Here is a 15,726-nt window from a genome sequence, read left to right as displayed (position 1 = left end):
CTGCCGCCGTGCGGGGAGCAGGTGGTGTTGGAGGCTCAAGCGGCGAGAACCGCTCGGAGAGTTGACGGACAAGTGGGCTGGGCATCGGGGCCGCTGGACTGGAGGCGGCGACCCCCACCTGACCTGACCCGGACCCTAAGTCAGTCCCCGCCCCGCCGGACCGACGTGCGCGCTCCGGTCGCCCCACGCGGCGGCGCCGCCTGTTTACGGTAAGGTCGGGGTCCCTTTCCTTTTCTTGTCACCTGCCTGGGATTGGGGCGGGGGGCAGCGCGGCCCTGGAACTGGACGAGGAAGGTGTGGTGCCCCCGAGCACTCTGTGCGTGCCCCCTCCGCCTTCTCCCCTGTGCCCTCGATGGCAGAGCGCGATGGGGGTGGGAGTGAGGGAGTTGGGGGGCGTTGGCCCTTTTCACAAGTGGGGAGACTGAGGTTTAGAGAGGGCGTCAGGCCCACCCTGGCCGCCCAGCCCGCAGCTGCCAGCAGTGGCGTCTCCTGTTAGCGTCGGTGTCATCTGGGGGCGGTGCGCGTCTGCCTGGGATCCGGGATGGGGTTCCCGTACAGCGTGGCTGTCATTTGCGGCCCGTACTCGCGCATCGCTCCCCCGCTGCCGCCTCCCAGTAGGCCCACACCCGCGGAGGGCCTGGGCTGGCGCCGCAGGCCCCGGACCAGCGTGAGTCTCTGCTGACGCTTGGCAGGAGCCGTGGATGTGCACCTAGGAAAATCTGCGTTTGTCTGTGCTTTGCCGATGGTCCTTTGCAGACCTTGGACCAATCAGTTCACCACTGTGTGCTTCAATTTCCTAGTCTTTATAGTGGATGGTGTGTGTTTGTGTGTGTGTGTGTGTGTGTGTGTGTGTATGTACTGGACTGAGAAATGGACCCTCTTTCAGCTGAGAAGTTTTGTGTTTCCATTCCATCTGGAGGCCTCACCACCATTTTTCTAACCTTAAATTGTCCCATTCCATAACTCAAGTAGGGGGGTTGAGGCTATTTTATATTCAGTTTCATCCCCTCATTCATTGTTGGAGCAGCTTCGAAATGCCCTGCCTCATGCAGCAGATAGAGTGATCCTGTCAAAACATACGTCAGATCACGGTCTCTCTTCTGCTAGAAACCATCCAATGGCTCTCTTTGTCACTCAGAGCAAAAGCCACAGTTCTTAAAATGGCCTTTGTGACTCGGGCCTCTTGTTGACTCTCTTTCCTCATCTCTTACCTCTTCTCTCCCTCCCTGTCGGTGCTCCCGCCCCGCTGGCCTCCTTGCACTTCCTCGAATCACCCCTCTTCCCCCACAAGAACCTTTGCATTTGCTGCTTCCTTTATAAGAATGCTCTTCCCCCAGATATCTGCATGACCCAATCCCTGATATCCTTCAAGTCTTTGGTTTTTTATTAATAATACCTTCTCTAACCATTCTATTTTAGATGGCAGCCCTCCCCCAAGAAAAACAACAAAACTCCTTGCCTCTTTCCCTGTTTATTTTTTTCTTATCACTATCTGAGACACTACATATCCTCCTTCTTCCCTGATTACCTGTCATTCCTCTTTGGGGAAATGTAGTGATGCTTTCTGCCAGTCTGCTGAACTCCAGTCTGCTGAACTCCAGGCTGGAAGCTCCTTTTTTCAGCAACTCTGTCCTTGGTCTGTTGTGATGGTGGCTGTTGTGGTGTAGAGACTTCTGGTCTCCTAGGAACCCCTGAAGTCTGGCCACCATGGGCTGTCCAGTCTCCTGGCCAAGGCTGAAACCAGACGTATAGTGGGCTGACCCTCGTGCCCCACCCCCAGAGTCATGCCACCGTAGGTGGTGGGGCATTCTTTGGGATGGATGACCTGGATCCCATAGCCATCTATGTCCTGTTTGAGGAATGGGACTCTCAAACATAGAGCAGCCAAGATGATCAGGCAGCTGTGTGTGCTTTGGGTAGACTCTTTGTAGCCATGAGACTGGGACTTGACTGCCATTCACTGGGGACCCAGGAAATAGTCAACTCACATGGCTTTGCTTGGTGTCCCAGCCGGGGCAGTTGGGCAGAGGAGGACTTGTAGTCAGATGGTAACTCTTCAGAGGCTGAAACCTCCACCTTTTTAGAACTGTTCCTTCCCAAATGCTATTTTCATTTCTCCCAGTGGTTTAGGGCTTGGGATTTCCTTAGCAGGGGGAGGTGGGGTCAGGTAGCTGAAATGGCTGATGTCCTACCTTGCCCTCCCCAACCCGGAGGCACCCGGAGAATCCTGTCTCTTAATGAACTTTGACCTCCTCAGGTTACAGATTTCCAGGGGAGCCCACCAGCGTGGCCAGCATGGCCTCTGAAGACATTGCCAAGCTGGCAGAGACGCTAGCCAAAACCCAGGTGGCCGGGGGACAGCTGAGTTTCAAGGGCAAGAGCCTCAAACTCAACACTGCAGAAGATGGTGAGTTCCCGTGCGGACTGGCCCAGCGATTGAGCGCTTACTGTTCCCACTTGTCAGGCCGGTTTAGCTTCATTATCACACGATTTGTCCTAGCACAGTGAGGCTCAAAGATGATTTGCCCATGAGCACACGGTGGGCATCCCTGCTGGTGACAGCTCAGGCTGGCAAGGTGGGAAGGGCCCCTTTATCTCTTGGAAGGGATGGTAGGCAATGAGGGACCACAGTTAGCGGCAGTCCCGAGATACAGCCCTGACTTCTTACTTCAGATCCAGCCCCACCTTCACCCCCAAGATCCAGAGCTGGTCTGGGAATAGTTGTTACCTTCCCCAGAGCTGAGGCCCTCATGCAGATGCATTAAAACAACAATCCAGGCCCTCTTGGGAGGTCTAGTCCATGCAGCTGAAGGGCCCTGGGAGAGGGATGGATGCTCCTGACTGAACAGGCATTAGGACTGGAGAGAACGAGGAGTCGGAAGGCAGACCCTGTCTTACCATCCCTGGCCAAGGCATGGCTGACACTGATCAACCCTGAATACCCTGGCATCTGGAAGTAAAGGCACCTACGTCAGTACTTGTAAGGCCTCTTGAGGTTCTGGCCCAACCAGGGAAACTGGTCTGGACTTGCCTGGTTGTCATGGTGTGCAGGCAGGCGTGCTCCCCTCTGCCAGGTCAGAGACTGCCTGAGTCCTTGGGTTGCTGGAAGTGTGGTGATGCACGTTCCTAATGTCTCTGTAGGGCCTTAAAATTTAGAGTTTCTCCCTGTGCTTTGTCACTTTTGATCCTTGCATCATCCCTGAGGGAGGGAGGTAAAAATGTTGCCATTTTATAAATAAGGAGAAAAGGGCTTGGGGGACTTCAGTAACTTACCCGAGGTCATACAGCTGGTAAATAGCAGAGCTGGGATTTTATCAGAGGTCCAGCTGAATCCCTGTTCTGGTATTTCTCAGTAGATATTCAGCTCAGCTCAGTAAACATGAATTTGCTATTAAATGCTGTCATTAACACTATGTCAGGCAGTCTTAAGTGCCATACAAAGAGTATCTCAACTTATCCCCCCAAAAGGCCTTGAGGTAGATTTCATCCCATATTGCCGATTGGGAAATTGAGGCTTAGGGAGGTGATAGGACATTCCTAAGGCCCAGCTAGAAGTAGTGGAGCTGGGAAGAAAGTTCAGGTTTGTCTGGTCCTAAAATCCATGCACATAATGACTTCACTAGCTCAGGCTGGATATGCTGCCTCCCATTTTGGAGGTCATCAGGGATGGCCAGCTTATAGCCATGGCATCTCAGGAGCTCCTTACCTGGAATAGGAATGAGGTACCCAGACAACTAACAGGAGGGAGAAGATGAAACGTGCTCGGAGAGACATGAGGAGAAAGCTCTGGGAAGTAAGGTCGAGGAAGGGATCTCTTTTAGCTTAGGAGGGCACAGGAAGTCATTCTATGGATGAGGTGGGTGTTTGAAGGAGGAAGGGCACTGCACGTGAGTTGACCCAGGAGCTGAGACACATAGGGTGGGCTTGAGAGAAGAGAAGTCAGAATCTCATCTCACCAGGGCAGAGGCCCTTGAATGCTGTACTGAGGTGTCTGGTGGCCTAATCGTGGGCCCGGAAAGGGCCTCTATCGGGGCTGGGAGTGAGCGGGTGAGGTCCAGGGAGGGCAGGGAGGGCAGGGGCCTGTGAGGGGGGGCCGTGAAGCTGATGATTAGAACAAGGGCCTTTTCTCTCCCTACTAAGTCATTTAAGGATCAGAGAAGGTTCTTGCTGCCTTACATAGCAGAGTACCTGGAACTTGTTACTTTGTGAGGCAGTAGAGGCTGAAAAGACAGATCCCTTCCGTGCAGCCTCATGACAGTCGGTGGTTATTCAGGGATGGTTGGGGCCCATCCCTCACCTGTTTTTGAGTTTAAACAGAGGTGTGGGTTGAATATCAAGTGAGAGGGGCAACTCAACTGTGACCCCCACCCTCTCCTGTACCTGCTCTTCCCATCTTGGTGCTTTTCCTTCCACGCTCACTCTGTACTTGTGACTCTCCCCAGGCTAAACTTGTGGCAAGCGCAGTACCTTCGGATCTCTGTACCTGTGTCACTTACACGGCTCCCCTTGGGGCCCTGGCATCTCTGTGGCCTTCCTTCTAAGAACGGTATAAACATTCCCTTGAGCAGCCATCCTTTCTCCTGGTGACCTGGCCATTCCCTGGATGTTAGGGGGACTTCGTTTTGGAGCAAATCTTCCAAAGGGCTGAGAGGCCATGCCAGCCCTTGCCCCAAGTGCCAGCTGCAGGGGAGGCCTGGGCACCTGGAGCTCTGGAATTGCAGCTCCAGAGTATGGAGAGAGGTTCAGGGACTTCTCCACCAGGGCCCTGCATGAAGTCCTTGGTTGTGCAGAAGCAAGGCTTTGGGGAGCAGCACGTAGGTTCAGTTTTGGAAAACCAGTCTGAAGCTCAGCTCTGCCGTTTTCCCTGAACTCCTGGGCAGAGTGGTTTCATTCCTTGGAGCCTCAGCTTTCCTTACTAGAAAATGGGAGTCTCATACCTGTCCAGTCTTTCTTGTTGTGAAACGAGTGCTGGTCACTGCCGTCTGTCCGTGTGACCTTAGTAGGTATTTCCATACTCTCTCTATGTCTCAGTTCACTCAGCTGTAGACTAGACCCAACAGTAACTACCTTTAGATGTGGTGGTAGTGAGCAGAGGCAAAGCGAGTCCCTTTCTTCACAAACTCATGACCCAGTAAGGAAGATGGTATAATGATCAAGTCACGGGAGTTCCCTGGTTGGCCTCCTCGTTTTCACTGCTGAGGGCCTGGGTGGGTTCAACTCCTGGTCGGGGGAACCAAAAAAAAAAGAAAAAAAGTAACTATTCAGCTGAGTGTAAAATTGTAGCAGGCTGCACGTGAGACATCAGAGGCTGTGAAGCCCGGTTGTTGGCCAGTAGCAAGGGTTTCTGAGGAAGTGCTGCTGCACGGGAGGCGAGGGGAGGGAGGCGCGTGTGGAGGCTTCTCAGGGAGCCCCTTATGGGCTGCAAGTCACAAGCTTTCCGACAACCCTCCGGTTGTGTGTTCTTCTCTTCTCTCACACTCCTCTGTCTCTTCCCTACCACGTCACCCGCTCCGTCCTGTGCCAGCCAAACTAGATTTGTCTTTCGTGTAAGCTGCGTGCTTTTTTCAGATTGTGAAATTAATACATGCTCATTATAGAATATGGAAGCATCGAAAGACGGAAAAAGAACCATATCTTCATGATAACACAGCCCAGGGATATGACTACTTTTAATTTTCATGCATTTTTTCTGGTCTTTTGTTTTTTTTCTAAACACATAGCTGAGTTCCTCTTTTTTTTCTTAAAATAATTGAGATCATAATTACAGATACTTTAAAAGCTGCTTTCTAACCTGATGCATTGAGAATATATTGAGCAGGTGCTGGAAAAACACAGATTCACTCAGAATCCCACCACCTGGAAATAACCCCTTTAACATTTGGTTTCTGGACCTCAGTGTGTGCGTGTGAGAGAGAATGCATACAACATTTTAAAAGTGTGATCAGACCAAACACCACTGGATAACCTAATTTTTCACTTACCACTATAACATGATTATTTTCCAAGTCAGGTAATCACCTGTGTCGCCATTCATAAGGACATCAGTGTAACTATTTATGTCACGTATCCCAGTGAGTTAACCTGTCCTCTGCTGATGGACATTTAGGTTGTATGGAATTTTTCATCATAATGAAACAGGACAGTAGTGAGCACCCCACACGCGAGTCATTTCACCATGAAAGCACGTGTGCCATCGTGCCTGCTGACCTCTGACTTGTGCCGTTTCCCTGCTTGGCCTGGTGTACTCCCCTTCTTGGCAGGCTACACACACACAACCCACAAGGTGTGCCTAGCACCTTCTTCACCCAAACCAGCCAGTTCCTCTTTTCCCTTTGCCTCCCAAGCCTTTCATACCTGCCTTGTTTTAACACTCATTAGAGAGGGATTTTCTCTGTAGCCATGTCCCCTGCTAGACTGTGAGCCGGTCCAAGTCTCCCTGGTGAGCCAGGGTCTGGCACCCAGTAGGTGCACCGTAGCCCTTGGAGTTGTGAGTGACGAGGTGGTCGCTGGGCCTCAGCTCCTGCCTCTGCCGTTTGTGGCTCCAGAAGTCTAAGGTTCTGTTTTTTTGGTCCTGGGCAGCCAAAGACGTGATTAAGGAGATTGAAGATTTCGACGGCTTAGAGGCCTTGCGCCTGGAGGGCAACACAGTGGGCGTGGAAGCAGCCAGGGTCATCGCCAAGGCCTTGGAGAAGAAGTCGGAGTTGAAGGTGAGGTCTGCAGGGCGAGTAGGCCCAGACTGGTTGGGGACAAGCCTCCGCTCACAGCCCCACGGCCGATGTCATTAACCCTTAAGGCGACTCAAGTCCATTTTGTGAGTTAAGGGAACTGAGGCTCAGGGGAGCTGAGGAAACAGCCCAGGATCTTGCCACTGGTCAGTGGCTGAGCCATATTCCCGTTTCCAAGTCGGATGCGCCTTCCGTGGCACAGCTGTGCTTTCTGAAAGGGGAGGCGTACAGGGCCTGGGCCATGAGAGGAAACGGAGCGGATTTGTCCAGGGAGGGCCCCGAGCTCGTTGTCAGAGTGACCCTTGATGTTTGTTTCCCTCAGGAAGATCACGGTCAGGTTAACAGACAGCCAAGTCAGGACTGTCTCTGCTCTCCTGCCCAGGGCCTCCTGTCCTGATCATAAGCTGGGACATTTTCCTATGAAAGAACTCAGCTCTCCTCAGTGACCTGTGAAGGACAGGAACGGAGGAGAGGTGGCCTGGGCATGGAGGCCGCAGCAGCTGAGCTTTGGCATCCAAGGACCTGGGTTCAAGCCCCCGCGCCACCACCTTATTTGCTGCATTATGAGGCCTTGCATTGGACTCAGCTCTGAGACTGGGCTCCTTTATGCAAAGAAGTTTTTCCTCCCTGAGATGTTGCCATGGTGGCCACATGCAGGCTCATGTAGTGAGAGAGCTTGAGCCGCGGGAATACCACATGCATCTTGTCACCCTGTGTAGACCCAGGGCCTGGAATCGCCCCATGTCATGTCTCAAGCCTGCTTCAGTGCTGGAAGGAGCCCAGGGTGGGAGCAGCGGCAGGGCCAGAGCTGCCCTTGACACCGGTGCTGTTCTGGCCACAGCACTGATGCGAGATAAGTTGCTATTTCCACTCTTGCAGCACGTGCACAAGTTAGGTCTTGACAGATGAGGAAAGTGTGGCCCAGGGTCACACATCTCAGGATTGCAGCCCAGATACCGTCCCAGTCTCTTGACTGCTCTGCTGCCCACTGGGAGATTATTGAGGCCTAAAGCCTATTTCAAAGATAAGATACAAGGGGTCAGAGACAGGGAGTGGCAGGCCTGCATCAGCTAAGTCAGGACTAGAAGCCAGCCTTGTGCTCCAGAGCCCCATGCTGACCTCAGCCCATCAGAGTTGGGTTGGGGAAGCTTCAGGATGAGATGCCACTGTCTGTTGGGAGGGGCTCAGACTGTGGCTACCTGTTCTGACCCTGCACACCTGTGTGCAGGTGTGACTCACTGAGCAGACCCATATAGAATGCCTCTCGGTATGTTAGTGATTTGCATTATTGGAGGATGTGAGAATTCTCCTGCAAAAATCAGCTTCTCTTGTACTTAAGGTTGGGTTTAGTTCATACATTGTAAGGACTGGGTTTCAGGGGAAAGTTGCTTATCTTGTGTCCCATCATTTCCAGGTTTGGCCCAGGAAAGGCTAGAGCTGCCAGAGTTGATATTTTGATGGACACAGCAACCAGAGTTAGAGGGTAGGGCTGTGTGCTTGGAGCCTCAACTCTGCTGGCCAGCATGATACATGACCCAGTCACGTGGCCACTACCTTTGTGACATTTACCTAATATTTCCTTTAAATCAGCTCATTTTGAAGTAATTTAAAAGCAAACATGATCCCTTCTATAACTGGAAAATGGCATCCCTTACCATAAAGGAAATAAAAGAGTGTTACTAAATTCTAGTTTGAGGCCATTGCCATCCAGAGACTCTGAGCCTGAAGCCTGCTCTCCCTTCGTTAGAAAGGCAGATGAGCTGGAAGTGGGGAGGTGGGTGAGACCCACCAGCCCAAAACCGAGCCTTCCTTCTAGAGGTGGTCAGGAGGGTTGAAAAGAGACTTGAAAAGAGAGTAACTTCCGGGACTTCCCTGGTGGCACAGTTATTAAGAATCCGCCTGCAGGGCTTTCCTGGTGGCGCAGTGGTTGAGAGTCCGCCTGTCGATGCAGGGGATGTGGGTTCGTGTCCCGGTCCAGGAGGATCCCACATGCCGCGGAGCGGCTGGTCCTGTGAGCCATGGCCGCTGAGCCTGCGCATCTGGAGCCTGTGCTCTGCAACGGGAGAGGCCACAGCAGTGAGAGGCCCGCGTACCGCAAAAAAAAAAAGAAAAAAAAAGAAAAAAAAAAGAATCCGCCTGCAAATGCAGGGGACACGGGTTCGAGCCCTGGTCCTGAAAGATCCCACATGCGAAGCAACTAAGCCCATGTGCCACAACTACTGAAGCCCGCGCACCGCAACAAGAGAAGCCACCACGTTGAGAAGCCCATGCACCGCAACACAAGAGTAGCCCCCGTTCGCTGCAACTAGAGAAAGCCCGCGCGCGGCAACAAAGACCCAATGCAGCCCAAAAAAAGATAAATAAATTAATTTTAAAAAAAAGATTAACTTCCTCACTGCTGGATCCTGTATTGTTTCCTTTCCTGTTCCTCCACCACTCAAAATCATGTCTCTGTGGCCCACAGAGTGTGGGAAACTAGCACTGGAGAGGAGTACTGGGCCAAGAGTCTAGTGTCTTGGTCCTGGTCCTGCCACTGCCCTGCCAGCGGGCCTGGGGCCAGTCCCTTCCCTCTCAGCCTGATTTCCCTCTTGGAGAACCAGAGGGTTGGACAGATGGCACGTTTTCCTGACACTTCTGCTGATTCCCCCATGGTCCTTAGGGGCTGCCAGGTCCTATTAGCTTCGGTCAGAGCTGGTCCCACTTTTCACCCAAATTCAGCAGTCTTGTTGTGCTCAGTAATCCAAGTCTATGGAGACAAGGGGCTGCCCGAAGGCCACCTCCAAGGGTTTCAGCTAACTCTTTTCTTCCTCTTTCCAAAGCGATGCCACTGGAGCGACATGTTCACGGGAAGGCTGCGGTCTGAGATCCCACCTGCCCTGGTGAGTGAATGGGGCCTCTGCTCGTGCCTCCGGCTGCAGGGACCCCTTTAGCACTTCCCAGGACTTTTTCTCATGGCCTCTTCTTTCCGGAGACTGAGTGCCCTGTGGGTGCCTGAGATGCTGAAAAGGCAGCCAGGCGAGCACAACCTCCGCCTGTGTCCTGACGAGCAGGAGCCAGGAAGTGATGACTCAGAGTCCCTGTGAGACCGGGCGGCCCGGTGACAGGAAGTACAGCAGACATTTCCCAGGGTTCACTCTTGAGCTTAGTGGTTTCGCCCGCAAGCAGCATGGATCTTACTCCCTACGTGATTACCCCTCTCGTCCTGGCCCCTCCCTCCCCTGCACCCTGTGGTCCCTCTCGACCTCATTCTGCACACAGGCTGTCTTGGCTGTCCCGTCTCCCTCCGGCCCTTCCCTTTCTCCGATACCACTCTTTTTTTATTTTTTAACATCTTTATTGGAGTATAATTGTTTACAATGGTGTGTTAGTTTCTACTTTATAACAAAGTGAATCAGTTATACATATACATATATCCCCATATCTCCTCCCTCTTGCTTCTCCCTCCCACCCACCCTCCCTCCCTATCCCACCCCTCTAGGTGGTCACAGAGCACCGAGCTGATCTCCCTGTGTTATGCGGCTGCTTTCCACTAGCTATCTGTTTTACATTTGATACCATTCTTTTTGCTTTGGTTCTCATCGTGGGTGGCTTCCCTCTGCCTGTTTTCCATTTCCCCATTCCTGGGGCTCACCTCCTCTTGGGTGGAGCTCCCAGCCTGTGTGTGCACAGGCACACTTGTGGGAGGGATAGGAGGGGTCACAGGACAGAACATGGCTCAAGGGAAGGGGGCGGGGCTGGCAGCGGGCAGCCTCTCAGTGTATCCTCCTAGCCCAGAGTGTCCTTGGGGCGAGGTTCGTGGTCAGTTGTTGGCACGATTGTCCATGTGCCGGCACTGCCTTCTCAGGCCTCCATTTATCTAGCCGGCACTGGTGCTCCTGAGATGCCTGGGCACCAACCTCATTTCCAAAGCAGTTCAGTCCGGCAGACAGTTAAGGGTCATACAGGTTGCGACAGGTGTCCCCATGGAGGCCCTGGAGGACGGGCTCCCTGGGTGGGGGATTTAGGAAGCCCCTGGAGAGCTGCTCCAGTTAGATACCAGCCTAAAAGGATGGACGAGAACCAGGGGAGGCTGGGGTTAGAGGGCAGGTTAAATAAATTGATTTGGGTGATTTAAGAGCCCTCTGCAGGGTTTTCAGTCTGATATAACATGATCAGCTCTATAATGAAATGGTCTGTGTCTCTGCCAGTTCCCCACCAGCCTGGGTGCCCCCTGAGGGCAGGGGGGGCCTGGCATAGACGCAGCACCTGGTCCGTGTCTGTGAAACGGACATGAGCTCCCTCTGTGCCCAGATCTCACTCGGGGAGGGACTCATCACAGCCGGGGCCCAGCTGGTGGAGCTGGACCTGAGTGACAACGCGTTTGGGCCCGACGGCGTGCGAGGCTTCGAGGCCCTGCTCAAGAGCTCCACCTGCTTCACCCTGCACGAACTCAAGCTCAACAACTGTGGCATGGGCGTCGGTGGCGGCAAGGTGGGTGCGGCAGCCCCCTTCCCCGCATCCCCATTGTCCTCCGCCTCCCTCCCTGCCCAGTCCCCTGCTACATTTGTGTCCTTCTGAAGTATGTGCCCTTGGCCACCCACCGTCTGGGATGGTTGGCCTGTTGTTTTTCTCTTCAAAGGAGAAGGGCCTCAAAGGCAGCAGCCTGTGGCCAGTGGGGAGAGGAGATGGAATCTGTGAGTGTGGGGTTGCCAAGCAACCATCCTCAGTTCTTGTGTTGCCTTGGCAACACATAGGCAGTATTGCATACGTGCTCCGACCTCCTGGCTCTGCAGAATGCAGGGCTTGGGCATCACTAGACCTGCTGTGCCCTCAGAACAGCTGGCAGAGCCATGTAAGGCCTGGCGTGTGCACGTGGGAGAGGGAGCCCAGAAAGAGAAACCACTCTGGGAGGCCTGGGCACAGCTCACCTTTGTTCCTGGCTAGGACCTTGCCCAGGGTGCCTCCCCCATCCTGCCAGCAAGTCAGGCTGGTCCATGTAGAAAGGCACCTAGGGAGGCCAGCCCTGTTTATTCTCTTCTTGGTCCATTCTGGCTGCTTTAGGCCTAGATTCTAGAAAGGCTGAGCACCCATCTGCATTCCCATCCTCCTTCCCTCACGTTCTGACCAAAAGGAGCAAAGGGCCAGGACATAGGAACAGACAGCGAACGGAGACATTGTCTCTTTGAAGATGTGTTACCTTAATTCTCTCGCCCTTACTGAAAGGTGGGTGACGCTGTCCCCATGTTTTCAGATAACTACACTTGAGCTTAGCGATGTTGGGTTGAGCACCCCGATGATGTACCTAGCATGGGATGGATGTGGGATTTGAACCTGCATCCACACGGCTGGTCAGAGCAGCAAGAGAAGCCACCTACGTGATGCTCGCGGTGGCCCAGGCTGAGGAGCCAGAGGGGCCACCCCTGCAGACGCCCTGTCTCCTGCCCGCAGGAGGGAGGGCAGGTCACGCTCGTGCACCCATCTCAGCCAGCGCTCCTCCAGTCTAGGGGGCAATAGGCTGTATGTGTTAAGACATAAAAATGTTTGCATCAGCACCGAAGACAGGTCCAGCCCAGCCCAGAGTGGGATGTGCTGGGAGAGCCACCTCTGCAAAGATTCCTTGAGGCTGGTCTACAGCAGAAGTTGGCGGTCTCTGCCCTGAGCACACGCGTGACCCACCACCATCACGGAGTCAGGCTGGTGGTGTCCCGTGTCCTGTATGTACCCCAAGAACAGAGCTGCGTGCAGGCAAACTGACCCAGCTGCCGGTCACAGCTCCTCCGCGTATTTGCTCTGGGAGCTCGGCCAGTTCATGTGCCTCCCCCTGAGCCTCGGCTTCCTTGTCATAGAGTAAGGCCAGTTCCACCTGCCTCCCAGGCCCGTTTTCAGGTTGAAACAAGGCGTGAAAGTACCTTTGCCGAGAGTGCTCCAGACCTAGTAGGTGCTCTAAACGTTATCTCTCTTCTGCTGCACTTCCCCTGAATCTTCGATGTCTTATTTACCCTGGTCTCTCCAGTTCCAACCTAGCAACCGACAACATTTTTAAACTCCTGCTCTGTTGGTGTCACGGGAGAGAGGCTACCTCCTGGCACCATCCCAAGGTCAGGGCAAACCAGATTTTAGGGTTTCACCCCCAGCAGCTGAGCCCCTGCCGTGTGGCTGGACTGAGCACGGGCGTGTGTCAGATGGGTGCGGCGGGGCCCTGCTGTCCTCGGCCGGCTCCCGTTAGGCATCGTGGAGCGTGGAAGAGATGCTGGAAGATCTGGGTTCTGTGCAGAGTCTGCCACTTGCTTAGTGAATGTAGGAGAGTTTCTGTCGCTCTCTGAGCCTGAGCTTCTTCAGCTGGAGAGTGGGAATCGCGATGGTCCCCACCTGACAGAGGGCTTCTGACAGTAAAGCGAGCTGTGAGGCCCCTTCCCCAGGACCTGTCTTAAGGTTGGCCACTCAGTGTTGGTGTCTCCCTTCTCCCGGGTTCAGGCTCCCCATCTCTGCTGTGGGGCTAAACCCCATGGGGTGACGAGACATGCAGACACAGTGGTGGATGTCAAAGCCCTTGTCCCTGCAGGGTGCTGGGTGTGGGTGAGGCATGACCGCTGTGCTGCTGAGCAGCTCTTCGCCCCCGTGTCCACACCCTTGGGTTTCATGGCTTGTTGAAGACCAGGGCCTCCTGCCTTAGGCCCGGGCCCCTTGCCTTTCCCCCCCAGATCCTGGCAGCAGCTCTGACTGAGTGTCATCGGAAGTCCAGTGCCCAAGGCAAGCCGCTGGCCCTGAAGGTCTTCGTGGCTGGCAGAAATCGTCTGGAGAACGACGGAGCCACTGCCTTAGCAGAGGCTTTTGGGGTGAGTGGTTTCTGCCCGTGGAGCCCATCAGACTTGCCCTTGAGCCAGCGGGGAGGGCGGGAGCAGGAGCCGCGGCTGGATGAGACGCCCCTGGGTGTCCTTGTCCCCGCTGCTCCCTCTGCTTTGCCCTCGCTCCTCCCAGTGGGCCCAGGACACTGCTGAGTCTCTGCTAGTGAGAGGGCTGCACCTGCCCCATGGGCTAGGAAATTGGGGGTCTGTCTCCTACTTCTCTTAATTTAAGCATTTCCTTTGGCAGACGATATTCTAGCAGCATTAACCATGCTCAGGCCACAGCAGCATCCCCCGTGGTCCTGCTGCTTCCGGCACTCCACCTGCCTCAAGAGAGTGGACGTTGCAGGGGAGAATGGCCTTGTGTCTTACTGGACCCCTGGCTGCAAGGGGCTTCTGCCTCTTCCCCTGTAGCTGGAGTGGCCTGGTCACCTCATAGACATGGTGACATTAAAGATTACGCCCTCTCTGCACCCCTTCCCTTGGTCGCTGTCCTCCATGTGCTGGGACGGGGTACATCGTTGTCGTGCCAGGCCTTCAGCAGGTGTCCTCGGTGCTCTTAGAAGCGGGGGCCGCTTAACTTGGGTCCATGGGATCCCACTGGTCTGTGGGTAGAATTCAGGGAGTCTTTGAACATGGCTGGGGGGAAATTGCATGATTGTTATCACTACCAGAGTTAAATACAGTATTACCTTCCACTGTGAATATAGACAGTAAACCTCAGCAGCTTTAGAAATTCTTGTAACTTTGTTACCAGGAGAAATCAGATACTTTCCTGTCCAGTGATAGCTGTTAGAGATAGATAGAAATTTTGTTTCTCATACATTAAGATCACAGTGATGGTACACCTAGGTCTTATTATTCATTGCCTTAAGAGGTACATATATTACCACAGCACACATTTGGGCAGCTTCTCTTAATATTTTGATAATTGTCTTCCGAATGAATTTGTTATTCTATATAATTTAACTTAAAATTTAAAATCATCCTGAGGAGGGGAGCCCTGGGGCTTTCCCAGATTGCCCGACGGGTCCATGGCACAGAAAATATTAAGAGGCCCTGACTTGGAATGTGCCTCAGTTGGGCTGCCTGTATTTATTTGTGAACCCCCACGCTGTGCTGGGCGCCCAGAGACAACAGAAGGTGCCTGGGTACAGAGTTATGCCCGCCTGTCCTCAGTCCCGGGTAGCAGTGGCGACTGGGACGTGGGCCTCTCCTTGAGCTCTTGGGGGCTGTTGGGGTGCAGACGAGAAGGTGGCTTCGCTACTCCAGAGTGATGAGCGCCATGACAGAGGAAGGATGAGGTGCTCTGGGGGCAGAGAGGAAGAGCCCTGGATTGTGCTGGGGGGTTGATCCAGGAGGTCTCCCTGGGGGGAGGAGGCATCCAAAATGAGAGCTGCTGAATGCATGAGGAGTCGGCCTGTCAAGAAAGTGCCAACAACATAAGGAGACAAAGTTCCAGGCAGAGAAAGGGAGGCGTCCAAAGCCAGAGTGAGAGACGAAAGACCCTTCTCGCCCCCAGAAAAGGAGGTGGTGTGTGGGATGCCAGTCATATTGTGCAAATAAGGCAGTAGGGCCCCAAGAGAGAAAGGCCAAGCAGAGCTATGTTATATAGAGTAGAGCCAGGGCTGACTGTCAGGCCAGAGCCCAGGGTCCCCACAGTGCAGAAGGTACCAGACGAAGACACCTGTGCTCAGAGCTGTGTGACCCTGGGCAGGTTACGTAGCCCCGCTGATGCCTGGTCATCTCTTAGCTAGTGGTGATCCTAATCTCAGGTCGGTCTCCCTTGTGAAGTTGTGGAGAGGCGGAAGCGGTCATGCCCCGAACGGGCCCCAAACGGGCAGGTCCCTCTGGTGTCTGATGTAGTGCTGCCTTCCTGCCTGGGGCTGTCCCCCTTCCTCGGGGGCCCACCTGTCTCCCTCCTGCTCCTCGCAGATCATCGGGACTCTGGAGGAGGTCCACATGCCGCAGAACGGGATCAATCACCCCGGTGTCACTGCCCTGGCCCAGGCTTTCGCCATCAACCCCCTGCTGCGGGTCATCAACCTGAACGACAACACCTTCACCGAGAAGGGTGCCGTGGCCATGGCCAAGGTGAGGGGGTGCGGCCGGGCCAGAGCCGGCCCCGGAGACTGGGTCTGGCCGCTGCCTTTGTGGTGGACCATCAGCAGGGGGCT

The 15,726-nt window shown here is 54.1% G+C and overlaps 1 protein-coding gene across 1 annotated transcript in view; it reads left to right on the top strand.

Annotated features, from left to right (window-relative positions):
• RANGAP1 (Ran GTPase activating protein 1) overlaps positions 1–15,726 on the top strand; it is a 25,991-nt gene continuing 10,265 nt past the window's right edge. The window contains exons 1-7 of the mRNA XM_029206431.1: positions 1–209; positions 2,258–2,407; positions 6,580–6,707; positions 9,545–9,604; positions 11,016–11,195; positions 13,406–13,540; positions 15,485–15,643. Coding sequence (XP_029062264.1) covers positions 2,296–2,407; positions 6,580–6,707; positions 9,545–9,604; positions 11,016–11,195; positions 13,406–13,540; positions 15,485–15,643 — 774 coding nt within the window. The 5' untranslated portion in view covers positions 1–209; positions 2,258–2,295. The remainder of the gene's footprint in view (positions 210–2,257; positions 2,408–6,579; positions 6,708–9,544; positions 9,605–11,015; positions 11,196–13,405; positions 13,541–15,484; positions 15,644–15,726) is intronic.

The sequence above is a fragment of the Monodon monoceros genome, unplaced genomic scaffold (genome assembly GCF_005190385.1).
Source record: "Monodon monoceros isolate NGI ecotype Baffin Bay Population unplaced genomic scaffold, NGI_Narwhal_1 Super_Scaffold_6, whole genome shotgun sequence".
Lineage (NCBI taxonomy): Eukaryota > Metazoa > Chordata > Mammalia > Artiodactyla > Monodontidae > Monodon > Monodon monoceros.
This window is presented reverse-complemented; position numbering and strand designations above follow the sequence as displayed.